The sequence below is a fragment of the Drosophila albomicans genome, chromosome 2R, assembly GCF_009650485.2.
Source record: "Drosophila albomicans strain 15112-1751.03 chromosome 2R, ASM965048v2, whole genome shotgun sequence".
In the NCBI taxonomy this organism is placed as follows: domain Eukaryota; kingdom Metazoa; phylum Arthropoda; class Insecta; order Diptera; family Drosophilidae; genus Drosophila; species Drosophila albomicans.
In genome coordinates this window covers 27,671,467-27,699,230 of record NC_047631.2, presented here as the reverse complement: position 1 = coordinate 27,699,230, position 27,764 = coordinate 27,671,467, and the positions used below count along the sequence as shown (strand labels likewise).

The window sequence follows — 27,764 nt, the reverse complement described above, 5'->3', positions numbered from 1 at the left end:
TATATTTTAATACCGCACTCTTTAAATTTTATTAAGGTATCTCATAGTCAAGCACACTCAACTGTAGTTTTCGTACATGTTTTTTCCACATTCAGGTGCTCAATTGCAGGCAAAAGGTAACAAGCCGTGAAATAGATTTGCATAGCTGCAAAATGTGCAACGCAAAAAATAAAACGCATTAATTAAATGTCATAACATTTAGCTAATAAAAAGTGCGTTGCAATTGATTTATTACACATCATAAGTAATTAAATTAATTTGTCAAAACAACTCAAAGGCTATGCTTTGCTTTTTTTTATATATACTATATTACGTATACGCATAAATTGCATTAATTGCAGTGCAATCAATCTGAAAGCTCACAATGTTTTTTGTACTTGTTCCATCAATCAGTTTAGAAGCTTCCCATATTTTGCAACTGTGTTGTGTGCACTTTAATATATTTTTCTACCGGACATTTCTATTAACGCTCCCCAAGGGAAGTTGGCCCCGACTAAAAGCCCCCAACGTTATGTTCGTATAATAAGTGCTTTTGCAGTTCTCACTACTCGATGGCCGTCCCCTTTTGGCTATATTTAAAAGTGCATTTGGTGTAGCCAACAACTCTTGGCCGGCATTATTTATGCACGAATACCAATATGCATTAATAAGCCCGCAGCGTCTATGTCGAAATATATATGAGGAGCTGTATGTTATGTATGTTCGATGGGAAACAAGCACAAATGTGGCGCATAAGTTTGCAGCTAGTAAAGTTTTTCCAGTGCATTTTGTCAGTTCATAGTTTTCCGACGATCGAGAGAGTTGAAATAGGCCACAATTGAGCTAAAGTTTTTCTTCGATCGTTGGCAATAAAACTTAATGTGCACACTTATGAGTTGTGGCCGCAGGGCGCAAACAGAGGAAAAAAGATCGATGGGCGTGGCAGTGGTGGCAACACGCAACACACAAACGAAAAGAACGCAAATTCTAAGAACGGAAAATGCGCAAAAATTAGATTGAATTGTATTCATGAGGCATGAGGCAGCGGGACGCATAATTGCAGTTGCAGTTGAAGTCAAAGTCGGACAGTGTCTTGTCTGGACTGAATCTGGCTGGCGGACTGGCAATTTGATTGAGTCGTTTTCAATTGTAATGGCAAACGCTGCGGGTGTTGGAACTCTGACGTGCGACTGACTGACTGACTGACTGCCTAAATGAGCGACTGCCTTGGCCGAATGTCTGCCAAACAAAAGTCATTTGCCAAACGCAAAATAGAGAAAAACTGAAAAACAGAAAAACACAAAAACGAAGAAAAAGGAGGAAAAACCGCACGCTATAATTTGCCAGCTACAAAGTTACAGTTACACATTTCTAGCCTTTGGCCAGTGCCTAAGTAAGGGGAGGGAAAATCCAAAGTCGAAGCTGAAGCTAAACAACCTACAAGTTACAAGCTAGAAAACTGATTTGGCTTATTTTGTGACTATTGCGGTCGGTTGGGAAATTGCAATGCTTTCTTTGCTTTTGCTTAGCTTTCCTGTTGTGTTGTTGTTGTTGTTGTGTTGAGACTGTTGTCAATTAAAGTTCAAGCCTGGTCGAAAAGTTCTGTTAATGCCTTTGGGCATTGTCATTGTGCGACGACGACCTACAATAGCAACAACCAGCAACAACAGCAACAACAATGGCAGCAGCAGCAGCAGCAACAATGAGAGGCATTTACATGAAATTGTTGTATCACGTTTAATTTGGCAATTTGAATGCAAATACGTTTGCTGCTTTTGCCTTCGCGTTCTTCGCCGCTCGTGTTTCAGCGAGACTCTAATGAAGGGATTTTCATCTCAGCCTTGAGCTCCAAGTGGCCAAGAAAGAAAATCTTTGCGTTCTTCCACCATTAAATCAAAATTTGCAGCTTAACTTGATGTAATCAAAGCTATGAACTGTGTTTTAGTTGGGCTAGTGGAACAAACACACACACACACACTAGCTGAATGCCTGGACACTCTTTCTATATAATTAAAGTGCCGAGCGCGTTGCTTTTTTCTTTTTTTTTTCTTGCTGTCTCTTAGTTGTTTGCTGGGCTGTTGCGATTTGTTAATTGAATTAAATGTTGGCCGCTGCAGCGGGTCATCAAAATGCAGCTGGCAACATCGCCCCTACGGGCTACGAATTCTATAGTTTCTTGTCTGTCTGCCTGTCTCTCTCTCTATGTCTCCCTCTCTCTGTCTCTTTGTCTGCGCAACCCATTTAGCCAAAGTGTGCGGCAGCTCTCCAGGCTTAACTGTAAAAGCAAACGCACGTACGCGACCGACTACGGGTCTCAATGCAACGCAACGCAACGCAGCTCAGCTCAGCTCTTGGCCAATACTACGAGTGGGCCAAGCACATTGCAACTAAACTGAAACTGATGGCAATTCAATTGCGAGAGTTGAAAAGTTTTAAAGTCATAAATATTGAATAGAGCATTTTAGTTTTGCAGCCTACAGTTATTATGATATTATTGGAAAGCAATAATAAATCACTGACTTAAATAGATTGGGAAACTAAAAGCTTACAACACAAAATGTTGAGAAAAAATCTGGGAAATTTTCTTTATATAAATTGCGAAGAAGAAATACCCAGTAATTTTCATTTCTAGTATCTATTATGAGGGCTTCGTAACTACTTTTTCCCCACCAAAATCATATACGGATTTCACCTAAATTAAGCTCTTCAAGTGGACTAAATGAGTATTTGCTTTTTGGGTTTCTTATAATATGAAACGCCATCACTCATCGAATTCATTTTTCTTTTATTTTTCAATACAATAATTGACTTAATGCAAATGTTGACATCATTATTTTGTATTGTTCTTTTTGTATTATTATTTTTTTGTATAATTTTTTTTGTATCACAGCCATGAGAGTCTTTCTCTCTGCCTAATCAGAACGTTTGTAAAATTTCAGCTTGCCAAGTCCATTTAATTCTTTAGTTTATGATTCTTTAAGATTATAGCAAACGGATTGCTTTATTTTCGAGTTGAAAGCCTGTGTGATTAAGGTGCTAATTATGAATTGTAAGGATTCTGCACTTAAACAACAAATTTCACAATGATAAAAAACAAATTACAACAAAACATAAAACAGAAAAAAGAAGAAAGAATAAAAATAAAACAAAAATAAATAGATTGTATATATTCTTATTTTACAGAATTGAATAGAATGAATAGTATATACATAGTATAGTACATATATAGTATATATATATAGTATATACATATATTTAGCTGATGTGTTTGCTTATTTTTCAATGCACTTTGTTCCACTGTGCTCAGCCAGCGTGTAATTCCCATGGTCTTGGACTTGGTCGTGGTCGTGGACTTGGGTTGCATTGGCCGACCAAGTACCGCTAAATTGTTGCAGCCAATTGCAGCAACAGCGGCAACATGAGCAACGGCAACAGCAACAACAACAGCAACAACAACGCTTCCTGACGCTTGCTGCGCTGCATGCTAAGCAGCTGGAGGCGTTGGCAATGCCGCTGACACATGAGTGACAACAACAGCAACAAAAGCAACAACAACAACTAGTAGAAACATATGCTGCCCACATGCGAACAGTACCTGAGGCAGGTGTGTCTGTCCGTCTATCTGTCTGTCTGTTTGTCTGTTTGTCTATCGGTCTGTTCTAACTCGTTGTCTGGCGACAACTGCCAAGGCTTGTTACGCCCTTTTTGGCGCTGTCACACGCTTATTGGCGCTGTCAGTGATGGACTCGGTGAGTGGGCCAACAAATCCTTAGTTTTTCACGCAAATGTTAACTGATTTTTCAAATTGAATTTCTCGTGATTTATCAATTGGCCACCCAAAAAAAAAACAACACAACAGAGAGAGCAACAATAGAAAGTGGCAGCCAAAACTGAAGTCTAGGTACAGTCAACACAGGAGTCGCCTTCCTCTTTATATATACATATATATATCTGCCTCTTTGTGTTGCTGCTGCTGCTGCTGATGGCAAGGTGCAGTTGCCTCTGGGGAAAGAGCCCAACGTCGCCTGTCACTCGCAAATAGTCCGCGCATTTCTAATGGAGAGAAGACACACAGAGCAGAATGTTGTTGCCTCTGTCCAGGGCTAGGCTCAAGTTCAAGTTGTTTGCCTGCTCCTGTTCGCTGCCCTTGAGGCAAGCAAGCCTCCACAGAAAATAAGAATCGACTGTGCCTCAAATTAATACGATTTTTATTCATGACTGCTTGGCAGGGACTTGGGACCTGGGGGCGCCCATGGGTCGATTGGCAATCTGGCAGCCGCTGCTGCTGTTGTTGCCACTGCCACTGCCACGGCTACTGTTGGTTGCTGCCACTGCCGCCAGGTTGCGAGTGGCAATTGCAAAACATTGCCATTGGCTTCCGTTGCCGGAATGTGGTGACAATGCCTCTCGTCGTTTTCTTTTTTTTTTTCGTTTGCCGATGTCGCGATGTTGTTTTAAACAATTGCAATTCTTATGCCCATCGTTGTTGCTGTCGTCGTTTTGCTATTTTTGTTGCTGTCGCCGATGTCTTTAGCCGCTGTCGCAATGTTAGTAATTTGTGCAAATGAGCCTCTAAATGGCATAGACGAAGCGAAAGCTCTAGACGTGAGCCACAAAAAACAGCAACAGCAGCAGCGAAAAAATGGACAAAATTTAAAAGCCAAAGGAATGAAAAACAGTTAAGCGACGCTTTTTTTTGTGTTTCTGCAACTCAATTGCCTTAGAAAATCTATTTCTCCATTTTATGTTAATTGACAATTAGCACAAGAGTGCAAGAAGTGTAAAATTTAATAGTGTAAACAAAGCTTTAAATTCATTAATATGGATTAGATATATTTTAAGGCGTGTTGTTAAAAAAATATATTAAAAAGGCATTAAATTATTGAATTAAATTGAGATGTATTTACAAGCAGGCTTTAAAATGTTATAAATAATATAGAAAAAAGTATAAAATGAAAATAAAGCATACACATTATTATTATTAATGGTAGCATAATTGAATAGTATAAACAAAGCATTAAAAGTAATGAATAAAGTTAAGGTACATTTAAAAGCAAGCCAAATTATATATTTAAATAATACTAATGCAACTTAATGCTTTAATAATATATGAAGAAATAAAGTATTATTATAGATCCACATTAATTAATACAAATCGCTTCAATTTTCATATTTTGGCGGTTTCAAGTGCTGTACGCGAAAAATGGGGCCAAATTGGGTTGAAATAGTTTCCATACGTAATCAGAACGAAAAGCACGTGCTCCACATTTTCGTTGGCTGATAATGGTGAAACGAATGTGAAGAGTGAGAACGAGGGAGAATGAGGAAGAAGGAACGAAACTACGCATCAAAAAAATACGAATGAATAGAGAAACTAGTATTTACTACTACAGTCTACTATTACTAATACAACTGTTACTCAGCATTTTGTTATCTATGTTTCAGACAAGCCAAAAAAAACGAAACTGAAAAAAATATGACAAAAATGGCAGCAGCCAAAGTTAACGAAAGAAAAAAAACAACCAAAAACATAATAATGCAAAAGTAAACAACAAATTGTGGCGTGATAAAAAAAAGAGCGCGCAGCAGACGAGAAAAAAAAGGAAGAGAAGAATAAATAAAGCGAAAACAAAGTTAACAAAAAGCAAATATAAGCAAAAAGCACGCATGTGCCATTGAGTTAAGTTTTGCTCTTCATCTCTCCTTCGCCTTTGCCTTCGCCTTCGCTTGGCTTCAACTTCTTCCTTCTCCCTCTCACGCATGCACGCACTGCGAACGGAGTCACGACACACATTTTACAGTTACGCATCACACACACACATACACTTGCTCACTCACAAATTAGCAACAACAACAAGAAGAGTTTTGTTGTTTACCCTGCCTCGTTTTCATACATGCGAAATTTCCGCCTTCTGGCCAAGTTTGTCTGCGTGGCTCACCTGCCAACGAAGGCCGCAGTCAAATTTCAATATTTGTTTACATTTTTTTTTGTTTTCTTCGCCCCTTCCCCTCTCTGAGTTATTGTTGCTGTGGTCACACAGACAGTCCCTGAACTGAGGTGGGGAGCTGGAGACGGAGACGGAGCTGGACTGGCATTTATTTGCTTTATTCGATTTTATTGCTGTTTTCATTTCGTATAAGAAATGTGTGTCAGCGACGCACAAAATAAAGAAATAAACTCACAAATTAACAACAACAACACGAACAGCATGAATTCATAAAGAGGTCGCCTTTTATTTTTGTAAGAAACGCGCCACAAAAAAAGCAAAACAACCAAATCAAATCAAATTCAGCCATGCGAAATTTTTTTTGGAAATTACGCATAGGCCGAAAGATTTGAATTAGCACAAGCAACAATAACAGGTTTGCCCTGAAACAAAACAAGCGAAAATAACAAAAAAATTACTCATAAGTACTAACGCATGTTTTGGCCCGAAACTATCGACGTCACAAACTTTTTGGCGCGTTGGCAAAAATATCAGGAAAAAAAATAGAAAACAAAATTGCTTTAGTAATTTAATCGCATTTATTACTAAATAAAATTAGAGTTAACCAAAATTAAAAGTAGTTTATTTACGAAATTCATTCTTAGCATTAAAATCATATATACATTTATTTTATTTTATTAATTTTCACGGTCAAATGCACATATTAAGTATACGCTAGAAAAAGTGCCTTGTTCATGGCTTGTTTGTGCTTCCACTTGTTGTTATTTCACAATGACTTTACTGCTTCTTATCGTACAAACTGATAAACACTTGTGCCACAAAAAGAGAAAAAGCCTCAATGAAATTCACCTGCCATTGAGGCGAACAAAATAAGAAATAACATTCGCTTTTTTTTTCTACACACATTATCTAGATTTTTTTGCACCTTGCACGCGGTTCGTCTAATCAAGCCGCTGACTTTGTTTTTGACACACGATAAGCTATAGTCTCTGGATACTTCAGTTCGTTTGGACTTGAAAGCTGCGCAATATTCTTTGGGGCAATGAACCCACCAAAAAAAAACAGCCGAAAAAAAGGAAGCCAATCAATCATTGCGCCTAACTAAATATAAAAATTAATTTTATTTCGGGAATCAAGTTTTCAGTTCGTGCAAAAAGCTCACTTTTACTTTTTTCTCTCGATTTTATTGTGTAGCTTCTTGTTGCAAAAAGTTTTTTGGTGAAAGTCGCTCAAATCACAATCAAAAGTAACAACAAAATTTCGTTGTGCTATTGTTTAATGTCTGGTCTTCAGTCTTCGGTCTTCGGTCTCTTGTCTCTGGTCCTTGCCTCGGTCTCTCAAACACAACAATTACCCGGTCCAATTTTGCGAGCACGTGTCTAATTCAATAAACTCATTTTGCAGCGGACTTTAATTGTATTTCAGTTGTTACTCGTATTTTGTTGTTGTTATTTTCTTTTGCACAAACCACAAATCAAAGCAAAACGAATGCAGCTCAATTCAAAGCAACAACTTGCAACGTGAGCTATAAATTGCAGTTGCAACTAATTTTTATGCGGCATGCAAACGAATAGAAAAAAGAGAGACCCAACAACTTCCATCCCCTTCCATCTTTTCCCTTCCCCCTCTCCCCTCTCTTGCCACTTGGTTAGGCATATCATATCGCATCTCTGGAGCGCGCATATTTCCGACAGCCGCCGCTGCACATTGCAATGTAATTTTGCTTTCAACACCTTTTTTTTCTGTTGTTGTTGCTCATTGTATGCCGCATGCAGCATGCAACGTTTTGGCTGCTAGCATCGCCCGCTGATTGCAACCAGCGGCGTGGGCAAATAATTGCCAACAAAACAGCGAACGTCGGGCCAAAGTTACCAGTGCTGCGGCTCATCGCCCAGCTAAAACAACAACAACAACAACGACAACAACAACTGTGGCTGCTGCTGCTGTTGCACATTACAAACACAACCAAGTGAAAATCACTGCGCATTTCCCAGGCTCAAACTCGAGTTTTGGCCCCGAAATCGGCGCGAATATATCGCATTTCAATCACGCGCCAGAGCAGCGCCAACAATTCCCCTCTTGAGTTTTCTGTTTTCTGTTTTCTGTGTGTGTTGTCCGATCTACGCCTGCCGCAATTTACGTGCGGCCACGCAGCGAGCGAAAGAGACAGAGATATACACTCTCTGAGACAGCGGCCACCAATTTTCCAACAGCAACAGCAACTGCAACTGCAGCTTGCAGTTTATTAAAGTTGCTGCGCAATCGAGCGGAAAGCAACGAACGGCCTGTTTATTGTTGTTGTTGTTGTTGTTGTTGTTGTTGCCGCTGCTGAACCTAACGGTACCGATTGTGCGCACAAAATGGCCACATCGTGATGGCTAAAATATCCCCTGTCCACAGTGGACAACATTGCTGCAGACCGGCCGGCAAAAATCAAGCGTTTGCTGACCAACAGACAGAGAGAGAGAGAGAGAGACTAATGCAGAGATTTCAAAAGTCGATTTATGCGCAAATTTACTTTTATGCGATTAGCAACGAGCGGCGCAAATTTATCGTCAAGTTTAGTCAATTTAATTGGGGCGCAGAAAGTTAGCAAATGAAGCAGAAGGTGCCAAATGGATAAAAGCCAACATCAACAACATCAGAGAGTTGCAACAGGCAACAGCAACTGGCAACAACAACAGAAGACTGCAAATAGTGTATGCCTTTGGGTCTCTATGCATTAGACAAAAGGCTGAAAACCAAACCTGGTAGCTGGGCAATAAAATTTTATGGCAGCTGTTCTCAGAAGGAGTTGCATTCACTTGAGCGAACGCTCGTTGTGCCTGGCGGCCTCTGATGTTGCACAATGGACCCAAAATGGTTGCAGAAGGGTTTCAGCCGGAGAAGTTGAATGCATTTTCACGTTTCTTTTGGGCTTAAATGTAGCAGAAGTGCTGATGGCAGCAGCGATAACCAAACAGCAACAAAAGACACAAATGGTCTATAAAGCAGGCAGAGACTATTGTCAAAAAATCGTTGTTGTTGTTGTTGTTGTTCGATTTGCCAAAGCTTAAATTAATTAAGAATCGAACCTTAAATAGAGCTTCAGCTTCAGCTTCAGCTTTAGCTTCGTTTCGTTTGCATTTGATGTAGGCAATGCAACTGGTTGCGAATGGCAACTTGAAGTAGCTAAGCCGCTTAGCTGCCAATCATCAATAATTGCACACTGCAGTTGGCAATGCGTCAAACACACACACACACAACTCAAAAAGCCCTTCGTAGTGTGTTCCCTTTCTGATAATGCAACAACAATGGAGCTGCCATATCATTTTCAGCACACAACCAAATATTAATCCGAGCACGCAACTGGCAAAAGGCTTCTTGGCCAGGGCCATAACAAAGACGTCGTCGCGACGTCTCAATTGTTGGCTCAGTTATGTGTAAATGCCATGGCAGCAAAGAAAAAAGGAAATAAACGAAAAGAAGTGGAGAAAAAATCTGAAGGAGCTTTCCACTCAACTTGATTACGAGTATTTCGAAATCAGTTTTGCCGTTTGAAAATGTTTTGAATTTATGACACGCCGCGTCAGAGTCGCGTCTTTATTATCCTGCTTCTGCTCCTGCTCTTGCTCTTGCTCCTTCTTGACATTGCATTGCACACTGGGACTGCATTCTTTTAGCTTTTCGCCTTTGTCCAAGTTATTCGAGCGTAAAAATGATATTCATAAAGCTAACGCCAAAGGATATCTGAATTGGCTGAGCCATTGTTGAATGCTTCTTCGCTCTTGGATATCTCCAAGGTTGCTGCAAGGTGAACTTAAAGCTTGAAACATTTGCCGCTTAAATAACTGTATATAACTGTATATCTAATATGTTATAAAACAATAACAAAGCATAAATTAATTTTGCATAAGGTCAGTAAAATTTGCAAAACAAAATTCACCATAATATATTTTGTTGTTTGATGCTATCGCGTAGCTGCCAATTAATGACGAATGAGCAGAAATCGACTACAACAACAACAACAACAATAACAATAGCAATAGCAACAACAATAACAATGCAGGGGCATTCAAAATCGCTGGCCACAAAATTAGTTAAATGGAAAAATAGTTTTGTTGTTGCATTGAAATGCCTCACGGGGCGATTATCGTAAAGAGACCTCGTCACATTGTTGTTGTTGTTGTTGTGCAAATTACATCGATAACAGCAACATTGTGTGTGGCGGCGGCTGCTTTTGATGTGCTTCGGGTTTAGGCTTTTTGCGAGGGCGTCTAATTAAAGCCGAGCCTCACAACAACAACAACAACAACTGGGCCAATGCTGGCAGCTAGAATTCTTTGAATTTGAATTGCCTCAGAGAAAACAAAACAACAAATGTGGCTCTTTATCTGCGAGATGCGATGCAATAAGTAACCGACAAATTGCCAAACAAATTAGGTTCTATTTACGTATCACAACACAGACTGTGTATGACACTGACCGACAACTTGAACAGATTAATTGAGTTTATTTGCCATCATTATGTTTTGTGCTTAACTAACGCATCGTTTTAATCTTTTTTTATTCTTACAGCTCACGAAAGCGTCCGCCAAGCGACACTTACGACTGCAGCAGCGATGATTGCAAAGTGGACGTCATGAATGAATGTAATGCAGCATTAATTTTAATGAATCTACACAACTCGCCGAATACGGGTAAGTTTTGCATTGTGTTTAATATTAGAAATAAATCTCAAATGATAATTGAACCCATATGACAAATTTTGAAATCAAGATCAAAGTTTCAAAATAAATTTGTTATTTAAAGAATGCAAAAATATCAGCATTTTTAATCTCGAAAGAAGGTTAAGTATCGACAAGAAATTTCACGAATTTTTCCATCTGAAATTCATAGTTCAATATCGAAACCCTTTATAAAACATTTCAGAATCTTTTTTTCGTGCTTTAAGAAATTTTAATTCTTGAGCTTTAGTTTCAAGAATTTGTTTTAAGATTGAAAAATTCTTAAACTCGAGATCAAAATTCTACAAGTCCGGATATTAATTAATTGAGAGTCAAGAATGAAATCAAAGCTAAAAATCATTTAACGATGATTGAAAATGGAAATCTCGTTTCTCAAATTTGTCAATCTAGAGATTATTTTTGAGGATCAAGTATTTTTAATTGTAGCATGAATTCTTTATGTATCAAGCATTTTTTTAAGAACACAAAGTTTTCAAACTTCAAAGTTTAATTCTTTTCCTTTCAACCTTCTTCACTGCGTTTTTATTTTTATTTATGTATAACATAATTAAATTTTTTTTTATAATTTCTTATACATTTGCAGTGTCGGACAAATGGTTTGGCTCCAGCCCGGGCAGCAGCTCGTCGGCATCTTGGAGCTCCGGTTCGGCATCGCCGCCATTGAGCGATGATGGCAGTGCATTGCATGGTCACATAATATTGTCGCCGCACGATGCGGCCATTGCATCGGCAAATGCACGCATACGCACAACATCGGTGTCCACATCGGATGAGGGCATTGTCACCGACTTCAAGGAGGAGCGCAAGAAGAAGGTAGGTCACATGAACATACACATACACATACGAACGATAAGATCAAAAGGAATGCGGTCAGACGACCAGGCGGACAAACAGAGCGCAACGAGCTCAACGAACAAAATGTTGCAGTCGATTTTAATTGCAACATTGTAAATAGAATTTAATTGCTATAATTATATGTATATACGGTATTTATGTAAAATGTCAGAGAAGCATAAATTTCTTGGCACAGGCGATGTGTGTACATCATGGCGTATGCATAATTTGCTTCGCCTATTGAGTCATTACTCATACGCAATGTGGACAGCAGGAAACAAGCTTCTGCTTGCCAAGAACATCAATCAAAGGGCAACTCGTTAACTACACAGACAAACACACACACACACACACACACACACACACTAAGCACTAAACACGCTTTGCAAAATTTCAATAAGCAAAACTTTTGCAGCCGTTTAACGTATCTTTTTCTGTGTGTGGGAGGAGGGGAAAAAGTTAGAAGTTGATTTTTTTGTTACCCCCTCGAACTATATACTTAAAACTGAAAAGCGCAGTAAAGAAGCTTACGCAACTTTTTCAGCTCTGCCTCTGCAATTTGTTTGCCAGCAATCTCTCTCTATATACCCAACTATTTAGATATCTTGTTTTTTTTGTGTGCTGTTTTTTGTTTGCCAGCTTGTGCGTCACTTTGTCAGCTCGTCTTTCAGGTTGTGTTGTGAGCTGTTGTTGCTTTTAAGGGCTCTCAGCACAACACAGCACACACACAAGGCCACAACAACATCGGACACGATACGTATCAAAAGTGAACAACGACAACAACGACAACAGCAGCAGCAGCATTTGTCGAGCATTTGTTAACCTTGAATATGTGATTAGATTTTATTTACATTATGGCAACACCATCGTCACCGTCATTCTTCCGCCCCCGCACTTCACTCCACTCCACTCCACGTGCTTGGCATGTTGTAAAAAAAAAGGGTCGGTGTTTGAGTCGAGTCGAGAATAGAGAATGATAATGCAAAGAGGTGATAAAGTTGCTTTGACAGCAGGTTAAAGGTTTACAATGATGAATCAGACGCGTATTAACTGATTAACAAATATTTAAGCAACGCTTAGCCAACTGACTGTCTTGCAAATTCTTTGGTAATTACGTGTGGCAAGTTTTTGATTTCCCTATGGCTAGACTTTCACTTTACGTTGTGTCCGGCTGATTACCTGTTGCACAACACAGCAACTGAAAGTTTTGCCCAAAATTGTCATGTTTCCGGTTTGTCTGTGGCCGATTGCATTTGAATTTCTCGGCTCTCTGACTCTCTTGACAGTCAGGCACACGCCCAGCAAACAGCAACCAGCAACAGCTGGAGGCACAGACAATGCACAAATTGATTTGCGGACACTGTGGCGGTCATTTTGAAAGACATTTGCAACATTTCCGCATAATCTTGTGAATGTGGCATGTGGCAAACAAAAAACAGACAAACCGATAAATGCTTACGCTAGACGGATGGATGGATGGACAGATAAATAGATTGATAGATAAATGGGAGCTGTGGCGAAAATGATCTCAGCGCTGGCATTGAGCGACGCAAAGCGTTGCAAAAGCGTTGCCTGCAATGAATGCAATTAATGTCTAATTGTGTGCAATTATTGTTATGCGCTGCTCCGTTGTGTTCTCTGTGTGTTTGCAGCGAAGCAAGGGAAGGCAAGCGAAGAGCGCAATAAGGAATGAGCAATTTAACAAAATGTGGACACGTGGCGCATACGTAACGTGCGCGCATTACTCATACGCACTGTTAAACGCAATGCGGCAGCAACTGCCTTTGAGCGGCCGCAAAGTGCGCGGCACAACATGGCGCATGATTAACCTTCATTACTCAACCAAGCGGCCGAGCGTTGAAAATTACTCATACGCCATGATGGCTTTTGTTTTGTGTGTTCATTTGTGGTAAAAACGATTTTAAATGCAGATTTATGTGCATTCAACGCAGCAGTGACAACTGCTGCCACACAGCAAAGCACAGCACAGTCCACAGTCACAGTCAAAGCCGTTTGCCGGAGGTGGGAGGAGAAGGGAGATGGGAGAGAAGGGAAGTCAAGAGCGTGAGCGTGAGCCACGGACTTTTGCCTTTTAATCAAGGCTGCGATTGCAAGGCTGGCGCGGCAAACCACTCAACTGCCAACTGGCAACCGCAGTGGATTGTTAAAGTGTTGCTCGTAAATTGCCCTGCTGCACACTTGTGCATTACAACGACAACGACGACGACGACGACGACGACGACGATACAAAGAGAGAAAAGGCAAGGCAAAGCCGCACACACAACTGCATGTCGAGGGCGATTAGAAGTTTCACTGATTGAAGGCTTTGTGTGAACAAAAATTGTCTTAAAGTGTTTTTAAATTCCTCAAATTTGTAATTCATTTACAGCTTAACAATAGTTACTTTGTTAACTTTAATTTAATTCATTGCTGAACACTTTTAAATTAAAGAAAGTGTCACAAAGTATATTCAGATTATATTTCTATTTAGCTTTCAAATCAAAGAAATTGTTTTATGTGGCTTAAATTTGTTTCATTTTAAGGTTTTCAATTTATTCAATTTAAATTTACTTTTTTCCAACATTTCTTTTGTGTGCCTTAAATTTGCATTTCATTTAAAGCCTGTCAATAGTTGAGCATAGAGTTTTATTTGGACTCATTGCTGAGCACTTTGAAACAAAGTATGTTTCAGTTTTGTCAGTTTTGTGGATCCGGCTAATTGCATGTTCTATTGCGTTTTTCGTTTTTGTGGCAGCGCAGTTGAGTTCTCTCTGCAGCAAGCAGAGTTCTTTTATTTTAGTTTTCTAACTAATTTGTTTTATAACAGCGACAGCAACAGCAGCTAGCTGAACAAAAGCAAACACAAAATTATAGTGCAAAATAAGGCAGACAGCGCGGCGTGTGCAAAGCACTGACATTGGTGCACAGCGAAATTCCGCGAGGGGTGGGCTTAGTCTAATGGCAGGGTAATGGCAGAAAAAGCAAAGCAAATGAAAGGAAAGAAAAGGGAATGCAATTGCGGTTTAGCTTTTTGCAAATGCTGACAGTTCTAAGCAAAAGCAGCAGCAGCAGCAGCAGCGCGCAACAATAACAAACATCATCAGCGATTGCGACTGCGACTGCGACGAGTAAAAAGCGAAATGCAGTCGTCGCATCGTTGCCAGCCAACATGGCGCGGCACACGTGTCGCTATAGACACTGTCTCTGTGTGTGTGTGTGTGTGTGTGTGCGTATGTGTCAGCTTACATTTGTGTACGTGCGTTGGCAGCTTAGCTGCAATTTTGCCTCTCTTTTATTTTCGACAAAATGCGCTGGCAAATGGCAACTGCCAGCTGCTTTTGCTTTTCTCCTTTTGCCAAAAGGTAACGAACAGAAGTTGGCTACTTATGATAGATGGAAGTAAGCAGAAATGTCAGTCAAAGGCAGACAAAAGTAACTTACAACTTATAAAAATTTATTCAATTACATTTTTTGTTTGTTATTTTGTACTTCTTTGCAGGGTATTTTCGCGTGCAGCTTCAATTATTTTAGGTGCAGCTGCAGACAAACCTTTAGTCCGCTTTTGTTTGTTTGTTTTTGACAAAGTTTTTCTGTTGCATTTTCTAAATAAGCTTAAATTTATATTTATGATGTTGTTTTGTTCTGTATCTGTTGCCGCTGTGAGAGTATCTTTAACCGCCTAATGGATAGATGGATTTTGTGCAGCATGCTTCGTTGCTCATATTTGGCTTTACTGTGTGTGCATTTTATTTTTAAATCCCGCAAGAGAACTGAAAATAAGCGCAAAAATTTAATTAAAAATTGTACAATTCAATTGCGAGTGTGTGTGCAGCAACCTTGAAACAACATTCACTTGACAAACACAAACACAAACACATTGAGTACAGAGATTGGCAAACAGCTTCGCTGCGATGCCTTTGGCACTTGATTCATAAGCCAACGTCGTATTAATTTCACTCATATGGCAAACTAACCTTGAATTCTGATTAGGAAGCAATTTCAATTTATCTATCAGTCATTTATTTTGCTTTGTGCTCTGTCGGAGATATATATATATATAATGTATTTTTATTGAGTTATTCAACTTGTGGTGTTATTATTAAAAAGTTAATTGTGTGGCTAAAAAGCAATTTAGCCGCCCTTCGCCTTCGCACAGTCGCGATCTCCTGGTGCCAGGTGCAATTTTTAAAGCATTAGAGAGCGTGCGCTTGCTAGCAAAAAAAAGTACTTGTAAAATGTTGTGGTTCAAGTGTCGTCAGCGTTGGCAACGGGGCGTATGAGTAATGATCGAGCAAACAGCTGAGCACAAATGATTATCTGACTGACAGTCAGTCAGCCAAGCTGTCTGCCTACGCGTTGTGCTGCGCTGCACTTAAATATATAAATTCTGCTATATCTGACACGATTATAATATATTTATTTTGCAAGATTTATATTTCCGTCTTGCTCTCACTCTTTTGATGTTTTCGGAAATTGAATTGAGCAACTCGGAAGCAGTAGTTCTTCTTCCTCGTTTTGTGGAGCCACACACATACACAAAGTGCAAAGTCATGCATATAAAAGTAAAGTTTAGTGGTAGTGTTTGTTTAGCTCGAAATTTATGTGTTTTAAAATTGAGCGTAAAGCTGTCAAATGCATTGAAAGCCAACGCCAAAGCCAAAGCCAAAACCAAAGTCTCAACGGAAACGCACAACAAAATACAAACGAATATGTGTGAATGCGTTGTAAAGTTAAAGGCGAAATACTTGCAGCAGCAGCAGCAAACAATTCGTCTGCGTCACAAGCAGGAGTGGCAGCCACAACACAAGCAACAGCAACAACAACAACAATGGCAACAAAAAGCAAAAGTCAGTGAAGCACATCCACTTGCATTGTGGGTGTAGTTGTTGTTGCAGTACGTTTGGGAGAAACGAACTCATAAATTTATCATAATTGCAAAAGGCAGAAAAATGTGACTGAAATGTGTAAGAGCAACAATGGCAACAACAACAACAGCAGCAGTAGCAACAACACAAAACTGCAAATGCGATGCAAATGAAAAAGTCGTAAAGCAAAAATGCAATAAAAATAATTTGCCATAACAAGACGGGCAGCGGAAAAAAACATTCCTCTGGTTTCCCAACATAACAATAAAAAAACATAAAATAAAATTGTAAAAATTGTTTAAATATTACCGTTTGCAAATTGCACAATTCTCATTTAAATGCATCATATTGACATAACTGAGAAAATGAATTGGAAAATGCGGCTAGCGCTAAAGCCAACACACAACAATTTTCTGTGCCAAGTGCAAACGGCAAACAACAAACGGCAAACGGCAAAATTTTCATGTTCAAGGTGACAAATATTGAACAGACACTTGAGCCAAAATGAGCCAAAACGTTTTTGTGCTCGTTTCGGCATTTCTATGTTAATGTCTTCTCTAATTTGTGTAGAAGTTATTCAAGAAATAATTTGGTGGGGCTGCTGCAGTCGTGTCTACGATATGGTATTTTTCATGAAATCTATAGTATATATTGAACGTAGTACAATATCGATATACCAAATATATATTTTAGTATTTTTTCGATATATCTGTTTTGTATATTTAATAAATTATAATGGACTTTTTGCATTTATTTTCAATGTAGCAAAAAATCAATATACCAAATATAGTCTTCGGATATTTAAGTATTTCTTGGTACATTTATTTGGTATATTTCAAAAATTTTACCGTACTGTTTTACTTTTATTTGTAATGTAGCACAATATCTATATACGAATATAGTCTTTCGTATATTTCAGTATTTTTTCGGTATATTCATTTGGTATATTTCCCGGACTATACCACACTGTTTGCTTTTATTTTCAATGTAACAAAAAATCAATAAACCAAATATAGTCTTCGGTATATTTCAGTATTTCTTGGTATATCTATTTAGTATATTTAAAGAATTATACCGTACTGTTTTACTTTTATATTTAATGTAGCACAATATCTATATACGAATATAGTATTTGGTATATTTTTGTATTTTTTCGGTATATTTTTTAGTATATTTCAAGAATTATACCTTACTGATTTTCTTTTATTAAAAATGGATAGTTGATATCTCTCTATCGACCACACTCGACTTTAGCTTTGTTAGTTAGAGGCGGTTTCAACTTGTTTGGATATATGTATAACATATTTTTGTATCTGCGATCTATTGCAAGCAGAGCACAGTGAGTTGCTTTCCTGGTCTTTTGCTTACTTATTTACCGATAACTGCAGCCAAGAAAATTTGCAATCCATTCGCTGCTGCCAGCAGCTGCCAGTCATCGTTGCCTTTGGCAATCAGCCCACCTGACACACTTTGCCCCAAAACCGAGCCGTGCCCCTCCCCCTTCCTCCCGCCCATCACAAGTCACAATTCACAATTTTATTGTGGCTTTCTTTAATGTTTTTGATTTTATTTTTGGGCAAACAGCAGTTGCCATCGGTCCGTCCCATTTGTGCAACATGCAAATTACAAAATGTCACTCAAATTGCAATAAATTTGAATAGACTGCAGCAGCGGCAGCAGCAGCAGCAGCAGCCGATCTCACTCTGTCTCTCGGTCGACATTGCAGCGACTTTATACTTAGCCACAGGCCAGTCCAATGTCGTTCGCTCTGAATTGAAAAATGTTTGCGAAACATTTTATTTTATTTTCCTTTTTTTCTATTTTTTGGCTGTTTGGTTGCGGCTGTTGCCAACTATGCCACGAGCCGGCTCTGACACACATTTTGCCACAAACTTGCAAAAGTTGCAAATGTGGCAAAATGTTGCAAGCTGCATTTCGATTTCGTTTCGTTTCGCATTTGCATTTGCATTTTGCATTGAAACGAAAAGTTTTCCTGCTGTTGTTAAACTTTACAATCTGTCTCCCTTAGATGAAGAGTGGAGCCTCAATTTCAAAATGGTAGTAGTTGAAGTTGCAGTTACAGTTAAATCGCAAAAACACACAAAAGCGAACGCACACACAACTGTACCCGGCGAATTGGCCCAGTTTCACTTTTTCCACAAACAAAATGGCGGCCAACTGCAACTGTTGTGTCGTGGCTGTACTTTTTCGTGCCAGTGTATGCGGGCGCGCTGCCAATGCAACTGTGTCACACTTTTGTAGGTTATACAGCACACACACACACGCATACACATACATACACGCGCACACACACACACAGATGAGCACACTGTTGCAGGCTTTTTAGTTGCGCCGGCCGGCCGGCAAAACGAATGTTGCGCAATGAAATGCATTTCCCCCATTCTAACACACACACACACACTCATACACTCGCAGTTGCACTTGAGCTCTGCTCTCTCTCTCTCTCTCTTTCTCTGTCTCTCGCTCAGCTCTCACTCTCTCGTTGCTGCCGCTGACGTCGCCATCTTTGCGGCCATGCGCAAAAGCTCACTTCCGTTTCAACTCGCCGCATTTAGTTTCTTTGGGTTTTATTTTTTTTTTTTTGCGAGGGGGCAGCTGCGACGTCAAAGGAATTACGGCACGTGTTTGCACACAGATGCACACATAGCGCAATCTGTGTGTGTGCAATTTGTCGCTGCCAACGTTCAACATTCAGCGTTCAGCGCTGACGTCGTCAAGGGAAAATTACAGTGTAATTTTATTGTGCGAATCACCATTTTTGTATTTGCTGTTTTTGTTGTTTTTTTGCTTGCATTTTGGCTGATTGTTCCACAGACATTCTCAATAATCATGCTCGTAAAGTGAATGGATGCATTGGCAATAGAATCGTATGCGCGAGCCGAAAGTGGTTTTAAAGTGGTTCTGAAACTGTGTTTTGCCGGCTTTCGAGACATTTAAAAAGACTGGGGCATAAATCAAGTTTAATTAATAACAAGTTTATTAAAAGGAAAATGAATTTAACATTCGCTTGTTGATAAATCAATGCTAATAGCGACACATGTATTTTCTCGCAGCTGATTAAATTTAAAATAAAAACATGTAGACACATATGTTCTCTATATATGTTATATATATATATAGATTGCAGCAAACATTTGTGTTTGCAAAAGTTGGAAATGTTTTTGCGGTCGATTCACTTTTCATGGCTAATTAATTTTCGTATTGCGCAAAATTAATTAATACTAATGCGAATGCCATGAATATGCAAAGCAAACATTTAATCGTGTACGTGTTTCTCCCCATCTCTCTCTGTGTGTATGAGTATAAGTAGCTTTATGCACATCAAAATTTATTGTTGGCGTCGGCGCAGCGCGCCATAATTAAAAGCCAAACAAGCTGCGTAGACTGGCAACAGCCAGAGCCAGGTGATTTCATTAGCAACTTAGTTTCGGGCTTTTGGGGGGTTTTCGACTCTTGCCAGGCGAATGCCTGTTAATTATACGCTATGAGTTCAGTTTTATTTCCAATTAAACCGCAGAGAGTGAGAGAGAGAGTGAGAAAGGGCAACGGTTCGTATGCGCGATATACAATATAATGATTATGATGATGATGATAAGCGATTGCAGCGTTTCACTTTAAAACAATGAAATAGATACGCGTCACTTACATCACTCAAAATGCAATTGGGTTTGCCAAACAAATAGTTTTGTGTTTTTCGCAATTGCATCGCGGCAGATAAACAAACAGAGACAAACACACACATACACAAAATGAAGGGCGACACGTGTCATGGAAAACTTTTGTCTCTCGAAATGCGCAACAAGCGTAGGCAGCGAAACTGCAAACTGCAAGCTGCAAAATGCAAACTGCAATTGCAAACGTCGTCATCGTCGTTGACATTTGCATTTTGTAACCGTGGCTCTGAAGAGCATTGGGTGGGTGGGCACTCGCTTGGCTTTAATTAAAGCAGAGCACATCGCATCGCATCGCATTGCACATCGGCGCATCGGCACGCCTCCAAAGCTTGACTTTGTGTCCAAAGCACGATGCCATTACTATGTGTTTGTGTGGGCGAGGGAAGCAACAAAAGTGCACTACAACTACAACAGAAAAAAAAGCAAATTCAAATGCCGGCAAAGTCAAGGCATGGGGTAAGAATGAGGGCGCGCGAATGGAAATCATGGCCATAAGCTTGTTCAAGTTAATAATAAACTAATGCAAATGCCGCTGCACAGGTGCAAGATGAATGCAAACATTTAATTGCTTTGGCCTTGATCTACTCTCCATAAAAGCACCTCTGCTCATAAATTTTGTGCAAGCAATTAATCTCAAACAGTATTACAACTAGAGAGAGAAAAAAAGGCCAAAGAGTTCCCCTTTTCCCAGATTTGCTTAAATTAATTATATATCGTTTAGGTTGGCAAACAAAGTATTTGTTCGCCGCTCGCTAAAACCAATTAATTTTCCACCTAAGCGAAAAACATGACAACGATATTTGGTGGCTAAAGAAATTATGAAATGTCAGCGGGCGTGTCAAATCAGCTTCCTTCTCCCCCGGTGTTAACAAACAGCAAAGATAAAACAAGAAACAAAAAAAAAAAACAAGTAATGAGTGTTGCACATGACGTCAGCAGCAACAAATTAAAATAAATGTTATACACATACATTATATTATATATAGTATAAGTATGATGAGCTCTCTTGGCAAGGGTCTTTGCCGGGTAGCAGCAAAAAAGCAAAACAAAGCGAATGATTAAAATCGCTGCCAAAGCAACAGCAGCAAAAAGTAAGATACACACACACACACACACACACACATTAGTTGGCAGTGCATAGAGAGAAAAAAAAAACAGAAAACAACACACAGAATTTGCAGATGTATTCAAGGTCAGGCAGCAAAGTCAGCGCTAGCTTTCGACGTCGTCTCCCACACACACGTCACCGCCACGGAGCAAAAATCAATATGGCAACACTTTTAAGGGTTGCGGCGAATTTGGCACACACACACAGATACACTCACACACACAGCAACCCTTTCCCACCGAAGTATTTTCTATGCTCAGTGGTTCAGTGGGTCGCATGCAACGCTTTGTGCCACAGTAACAGGCGGCAACAACAACAACAACAACGACAACAACTGCTGCAACTTCGGTTTTCCCGCGCATTTTACTCTGCTCTGCTTTGCTCTCTGTTCTCTGCGCATGCCTCAACAATCCCTCTCACTCACTGTCGTGCCGACTCTCTCTCTCATTCCCTTCCTCAGCCTTGAGCGAGCTGCAACCAGTGCGTTTTTAAATTGAGCCTGGATTTAATTATAGCTGAATTTTGAGGCTTTTTCGCCTTTGGCTTCTGGATATGGCTTTTTCGGTTTTCGGTTTTGGTTTTTGGCTTTGTCGCTTCTTTGTGTGTATGTGGACAAGCTCTTCATTAAGCCCGGCCAATTACAGACACTTGGCCAAAACTAAGGCAAAGCAACGTCAACGTCAGCAACTGCACAACATTTCTTTTGCCCTTTCCTTTTTTGCCTTTTTTTTTGTGGGCGTTTCGCATTAAGAAATCGATATTACTTCAAGGTTGCGCCCCACGATGATGTTGCTGTTACCCCTCCGCCTCCTCGAAAAAGAAAAAGTTAACAGCTGTCAATTGTGTGTTGGAAATTCGTAAATGTCGCGTTTAGCCCTCGAGACCTTTTTGGGAATTGCGTGTGCAATGCGACGTATGCGTAATATTTTTATTGCGTATACCACATGATTTATTGATTACGCTCCACGTACAATTAATACATGTTAATTAAATGCTATTAATTAATTCGTTTGCCATTCGCCAATGACATCTCATTTAAAGTCCACTTTTCACTTTGTCTCTCTCTTTGCAGGTGAGTAAATCTCTCTCGATTCGTAATGCATTTAATTGGCCGCAAAACGCAAGCCAATGTGAGTAGTGTGAGTGAGTGAGTATGACGCAGTTTTTATGTCATTTATCACAATTCGCAAGCATTGTGTACAAACCATTTCCGTGTGGGCTTAAAAACCTTGAAAAATCTACGATCCGACACTTAGCATACGCTTATAATGTACACACACTCATGTCTCTATGCGATATGCAAATGTGAATGCAATTGAAGTTGGAAACAAAGTGCGAAGAAATGTGGCAAGTGTCTCTGGGTTTTTTTTTTGTTTTATTTATTTATAAAGATAAAGAACATAATACAACGCACACACTTTGGCTCACCTTTCTACCTGTTTGCATTGAATTGAAAACAAAAGCAAAAACACAGAAACTCATCCGAGAAACAATATGATGATGATGTTGAGTACCAGTTTTAATTATCATAATGATACTTATATTTGTCTAGACAGCAATCATTTACATTCATTTCACTTCGCTTTGACCTTCTTTTTTTGGAGTCTCCTTTTCGTTGCTGTGGCAACCAACAAAATTTGAAGTAGAGTGAAGAGTAGAGAGAAAAATTCAAACAGTTTTCAAGCATCACTCGAAAGTTGAGCATTGATATTGTATAATTAACTGAACGAGAAAATAATGAGTTATGATCCATTTTTGTTTGGTTTGATCATGTGAAGACATTTTATTAACATTTAACTCCATCATTACTGTTTACTTTACCGCACCTTTTGCTCAAATGATTAATGATTATCTCATGTTCAGGGGAGGAAATAGAGTAGCAAAATTTCATATAGATAGATATTTATTTTTGCTGTCGCTGCGGGATTTCAATTCATAAATTACAATTTACCCAAAAATTTCAGTGCAATTGCATAAATCAATACGATAATATTGAAAGCCCCCCAAAAGAGAAAAGTAAAAGCAGCGAACTGATTCCGTTTCTGATTCCGGTTTACCGAATATATATTTTCTGCATTGACAGAAGCTTTTTGGCCAATTAATTGCGCAGCATAAATCACAATTTTTGTGTAGTTGCTTTGCGTTGCAAACGTTGCAAATACCAATTTGTGTGGCAAAGAAAGTTGCAATAAAAATCACGTGATGTAAAAGGGCATTCTATGAGTTGTGCGCTTATCAATGAATGCGTCACCCAATCGCCACAGTTTCGTCATAAAATATCATAGAGTTCCCGGAATCAGAAACAATTAGTCATATGAGAACGAAACGAAAATGCAGACCGCAGCAATTTGTTGTTTGTCTGACCTGGCGGAGACGCTTAAAAAAGAAATCGCCATACAGAAAAATGTTGTTTATTTGGCTCGCAATATGATAATTTGCCAATTTTCCTGACATTTTCATTATTTTGATTCGCCAAAAAAAAAAAAATATATCAAATAAATTCACCGCTAATAAGTCACAGATACTTTGGCCGACCCGCACAGTCACAGCAACATTTATAGCAACGGATATAGCTATAGCTACTGCTACAGAGAGAGAGAGAGAGAGAGAGAGAGAGAGAGAGAGATACGTTTTTATAGTCGCACTCACAAACACACACCTACTACAAGCAAAAACCGCTGGCCACTTGGCCTTGGAATAGGTTGATTGCATTCTAGCGGTCAATGCCGTCGCCGGCGTCGCAGTCGCCGTCGCAGTCGCCGTCGCCGTCGCAGTTGTCGTCAGCGTTTGCTGTTGACGAAGGTGGCGACGGCAGCGACTAATAACAAACGAAAATTGAAAACGATCGCACTTTCTCGCTCTCACTCGCTCGCTTCCTCTCCAATCAATCTCACTCGCTCGCAAGATGAATTTGCACTGGCGAATTCACACTCTTTTCATTCCCGATTCTTGCATTAGTTGTCGATCACCTGCGATCGGGAATGGGCATATTAAATCTACTCTTTATACTCCCCCCAACCTTCCTTTATTTATTGTTTGTTTTTGCAATGACAAAATACAACAAACAAGTTGCTGTCGCCGAGACTCATACATTTAAACAAAAAACCAAGCAGCAGCAACTATTTATAAAATGCGCTTTCAGCTACCGCGCCAAATGTATCTCTACCTCTCTGTATATGTATATGTATCTCTATCTGTAGATGTAGCTGTAGATGTATCTGTATCTGTCGTCGCTCGTATTTGTTATTACCCGTGCGCGACTTGCAATGCCGGAAAGCAATAACAACAACAACAACGAAAGCAATGAAACATCGTCAACTCTTCTGTATAACTTGTGACGCTGGCTGCCAATGACGACAGTTCTTGTTCTACTATATATACTATAAGTATCTTTCGGATACTCGTTTCACTTGCAAATTTGCACTGCTGAAATTTGAATCGCATTTGCATAGCAAGTGTCCGGTTAAACAGCGACAACAGACAACGAACATCGACAGAGTTTTCCTTTCCTTCACTTTGTGAATATCCTTTTTGGCTGGCTAACAAACCGATTGTGCATTATGCGAAGGTTTCCCTCTGCCACTGACATAAATAATTCAATATTTTTCCTTTATTTGCTTTTTTGTTTTTAGAATTTTTGCGGTGTTCTGCTGTGTGTATCCAGGCGAGAGTGCATTCAACCGATCTGATCCAAAGCGAACGGTTCATTCGGTTCATTCGCATTTAAATATATGGTTTCTCAGCGTTCATTCGCTTTTGGCAATTATTTGCATTTCGAAATAATACAAATAACTACGCAAAAGTGTTCGTATTTATTTACGTCTTTTGTATTATTAACCTTCTTGCCTTTACTTATAAAAATAATAACTTATTTCTGTTTTTTTTTTTTATGGGTCTTGTATTTTTATTCCATTTTCTATTGCCGCAGTTTTTATGCTGCATTCGCTTGTGCTTGGTTTATTTGTTTAACTTTATGCATTGTTTATATTTCCGGTTTTTTGTTGCCACGAGCGTCATCAGCATATTTTGAGAATCGTTTAACATATAAGCATCTAATGGATTAGCAATCCAACTTGATAACTTGCCATTGAAACCACTTAACTGAAACCGTTTACTGTTCATCCCAAATATTAGTCAGCTACAGCTTTATCTTTAACTTATTCACATATGTTATGTATGTATCAGATAAAGCGCCTCGTCTGCTATAGATCACGTCATCGGCTTAGACAATTCTATATGAAAGTTGCCTTTTTGTTGCCGGCTGGTCATTAATTATGTTCAACTGCAACTCGTTGTGATTTCACTTTGATTTCTATAATAATAAAAGGCCAAAACGAAATAATTGTGGGGAAATTTGTGTAGCTAACCTTGACGCCTTCGACAATCGGTCAACATCGAAATCAAATCGCAGCGCACTTCTTTTTTTTTTTTTTTTGCCAAATCACCTTCTGGTTCTATGGCCTTGTATAATGTGCAACCAACAATAAAAAAAAAATCATTCACTTGAATTGTGTTGTGTGGCACACTTAAGTTTCGGCCACAAAATTATCGGGCACTTAGCGCAAGAGTTGGAGTCCGACCTGTTCTCTTTGGCCATTTCCTGCTCTGCATGTGGGCGGAACTTGTGCTGACTTTTGGCTTATTAATTTTTCGTTCACATGATGAATGACTGCAGCAGTTATAAATATAACCAACAGCACACAACAGCACACAACACAACACAGCAATCATCATAATGAAATAAGCTGAGCATAACAAATGCGTCGAAATATTTTGCGACAGGTTGCAGCCAGCAACAAAAATATTGTTCACAAAAAAAAAATTATATAAAAGCACAACGCGAAAACATCGAAAAAAAAACCTCAAGTCAGTCAATATGCATGGCCTTGAAGATTTCACCGCAACAGCAACAACAAAACAATAAAAAAATATACACACAAATTCGCACAATGCGCCGCCGAGTTTGAAAGCAAATCACAAACAAACAAAAAAAAATGAAGAGAGAAAAAAAAAATAATAACAATAATGAAACTAATTTGCCAAAAAAAAAAGTAAAAAACAAAATAGAAAAATTAGAATGCAAAAAAATAAAAGTAAAAAAAATATTGACTGCTTACGAGTATTATTATATGATTATGGCAGTTGAAATGATTAGCTGGCAATTTGCATAATGCCAAAGTCACAACAAAGTGCACAAGATAAGCGCATTGATTGTTTGCTTTGTGTGATCATAATGTATTTAATTTGTCAATATGCCGTTTGAGAACATTTTAAGCTGCACTTTCGATTGCCCAAAAATTAACTGTTGTTAACAACTTATAAAACTTGATTAATTAATTACTATTTTTTGTGTTCATATGCAATGTGAACAAGTTGCTAGACTTTGACTGCTCACAGTGAGGCCAATTGATTAATAGTTGCCAAAAGGTTAATAGGATTACATGCGGGCTAACTTGAAGTGTTGTTGTCGAGGTTGTCCAGGTGTTGTTGCTGCTGTTGCTGACGTTGCTGCTGCTGCTGCTGTTGCTGGCTGCACGCTAGATGTCGTGCCAAGTTGAATTTTTTATGACATTTCATTTGTTATTCAATCTTTTTGACAACTCAGCGGCCAGCGATTGTCCATACAATACACACAGCAAACTGTTGGCTGGTCTCTTGTGGCTGCTGTTGCTGCTGCAAGTGGACGTGCAACTGACAGCTTTTGCTGCTCATTAAATACAATATTATTATTATTATTATTATGCTGCTTATGCATATTAAATTGCAGCATAATATTGTTGCAATATCTGTTTTGTTGTGTGCGTAATGCGTTCTCGTTTACCATTTTGCTAACATCATTATCTATCTCAGCAACACAGCAAATTCTACCTTTTAGCTGTTGTTACACGAGTCTCTAGCTAGCATTTTGCATCATTATCGTTGTTTTTACCTAGTCACACACTCGCTCTCGCTCTCTCTCTCTCTCCCTCTTACTCTTTAGCTATCTCTGTTTAATGTCCATTTGGCTTTTGTTAAAACTTTGCACTGCATTTTGCCAACGTTTCATAAACTGCACAAATACAACGGGAATTTCCATTGCTTCGTAATTGCTATTATAGACATTGTTATACCCCGTTGGCTAGTTGACTGACTGAGTGACTGACTGACTGTTGTTTTATAACAACAACAGCAACAACAGCAAGCGACAGCGAGTAACAACAACAACAATAAAAGTGGCAAGCTTCATCATCATTACACGGAACTTTTTAGCGTTTGCTTTGGCGTCAAGCTGTCTGAGCCGAACGTTGAGTGGCTTTCCACTCGCATGTATCATGTTCACATTCATTTTTGCGCACTTGCATTTCGAGCAACAGCAACTACAACTATTACAAACAATAGCCAACAACTCCAACTGACACCACATTGCATGTGTTGTGCTGTGTGTTTTATGTAGATGTATATTCACAGTTGAAATGCATGTCGATTCTATACCATGTGCCATAATTACGTTAACGATTTTCGTTATTCGCTTTAACAACTTTTTTTTTTGCAAACTGCAAAATGAACTCATAAATTCTATGCCTATCTCGCTCGCTCAGTTTCTCCATCTCTATCTGTGTATGAACATT

At 39.1% G+C, this 27,764-nt stretch overlaps 1 protein-coding gene across 1 annotated transcript in view; it reads left to right on the top strand.

The window, feature by feature from the left end:
- The window catches only part of LOC117574041 (transcription factor mef2A), a 147,118-nt gene that overhangs the window by 81,585 nt on the left and 37,769 nt on the right, over positions 1-27,764 (top strand). The window contains 2 exon segments of the mRNA XM_034257641.2: positions 10,485-10,606; positions 11,238-11,467. Coding sequence (XP_034113532.2) covers positions 10,485-10,606; positions 11,238-11,467 — 352 coding nt within the window.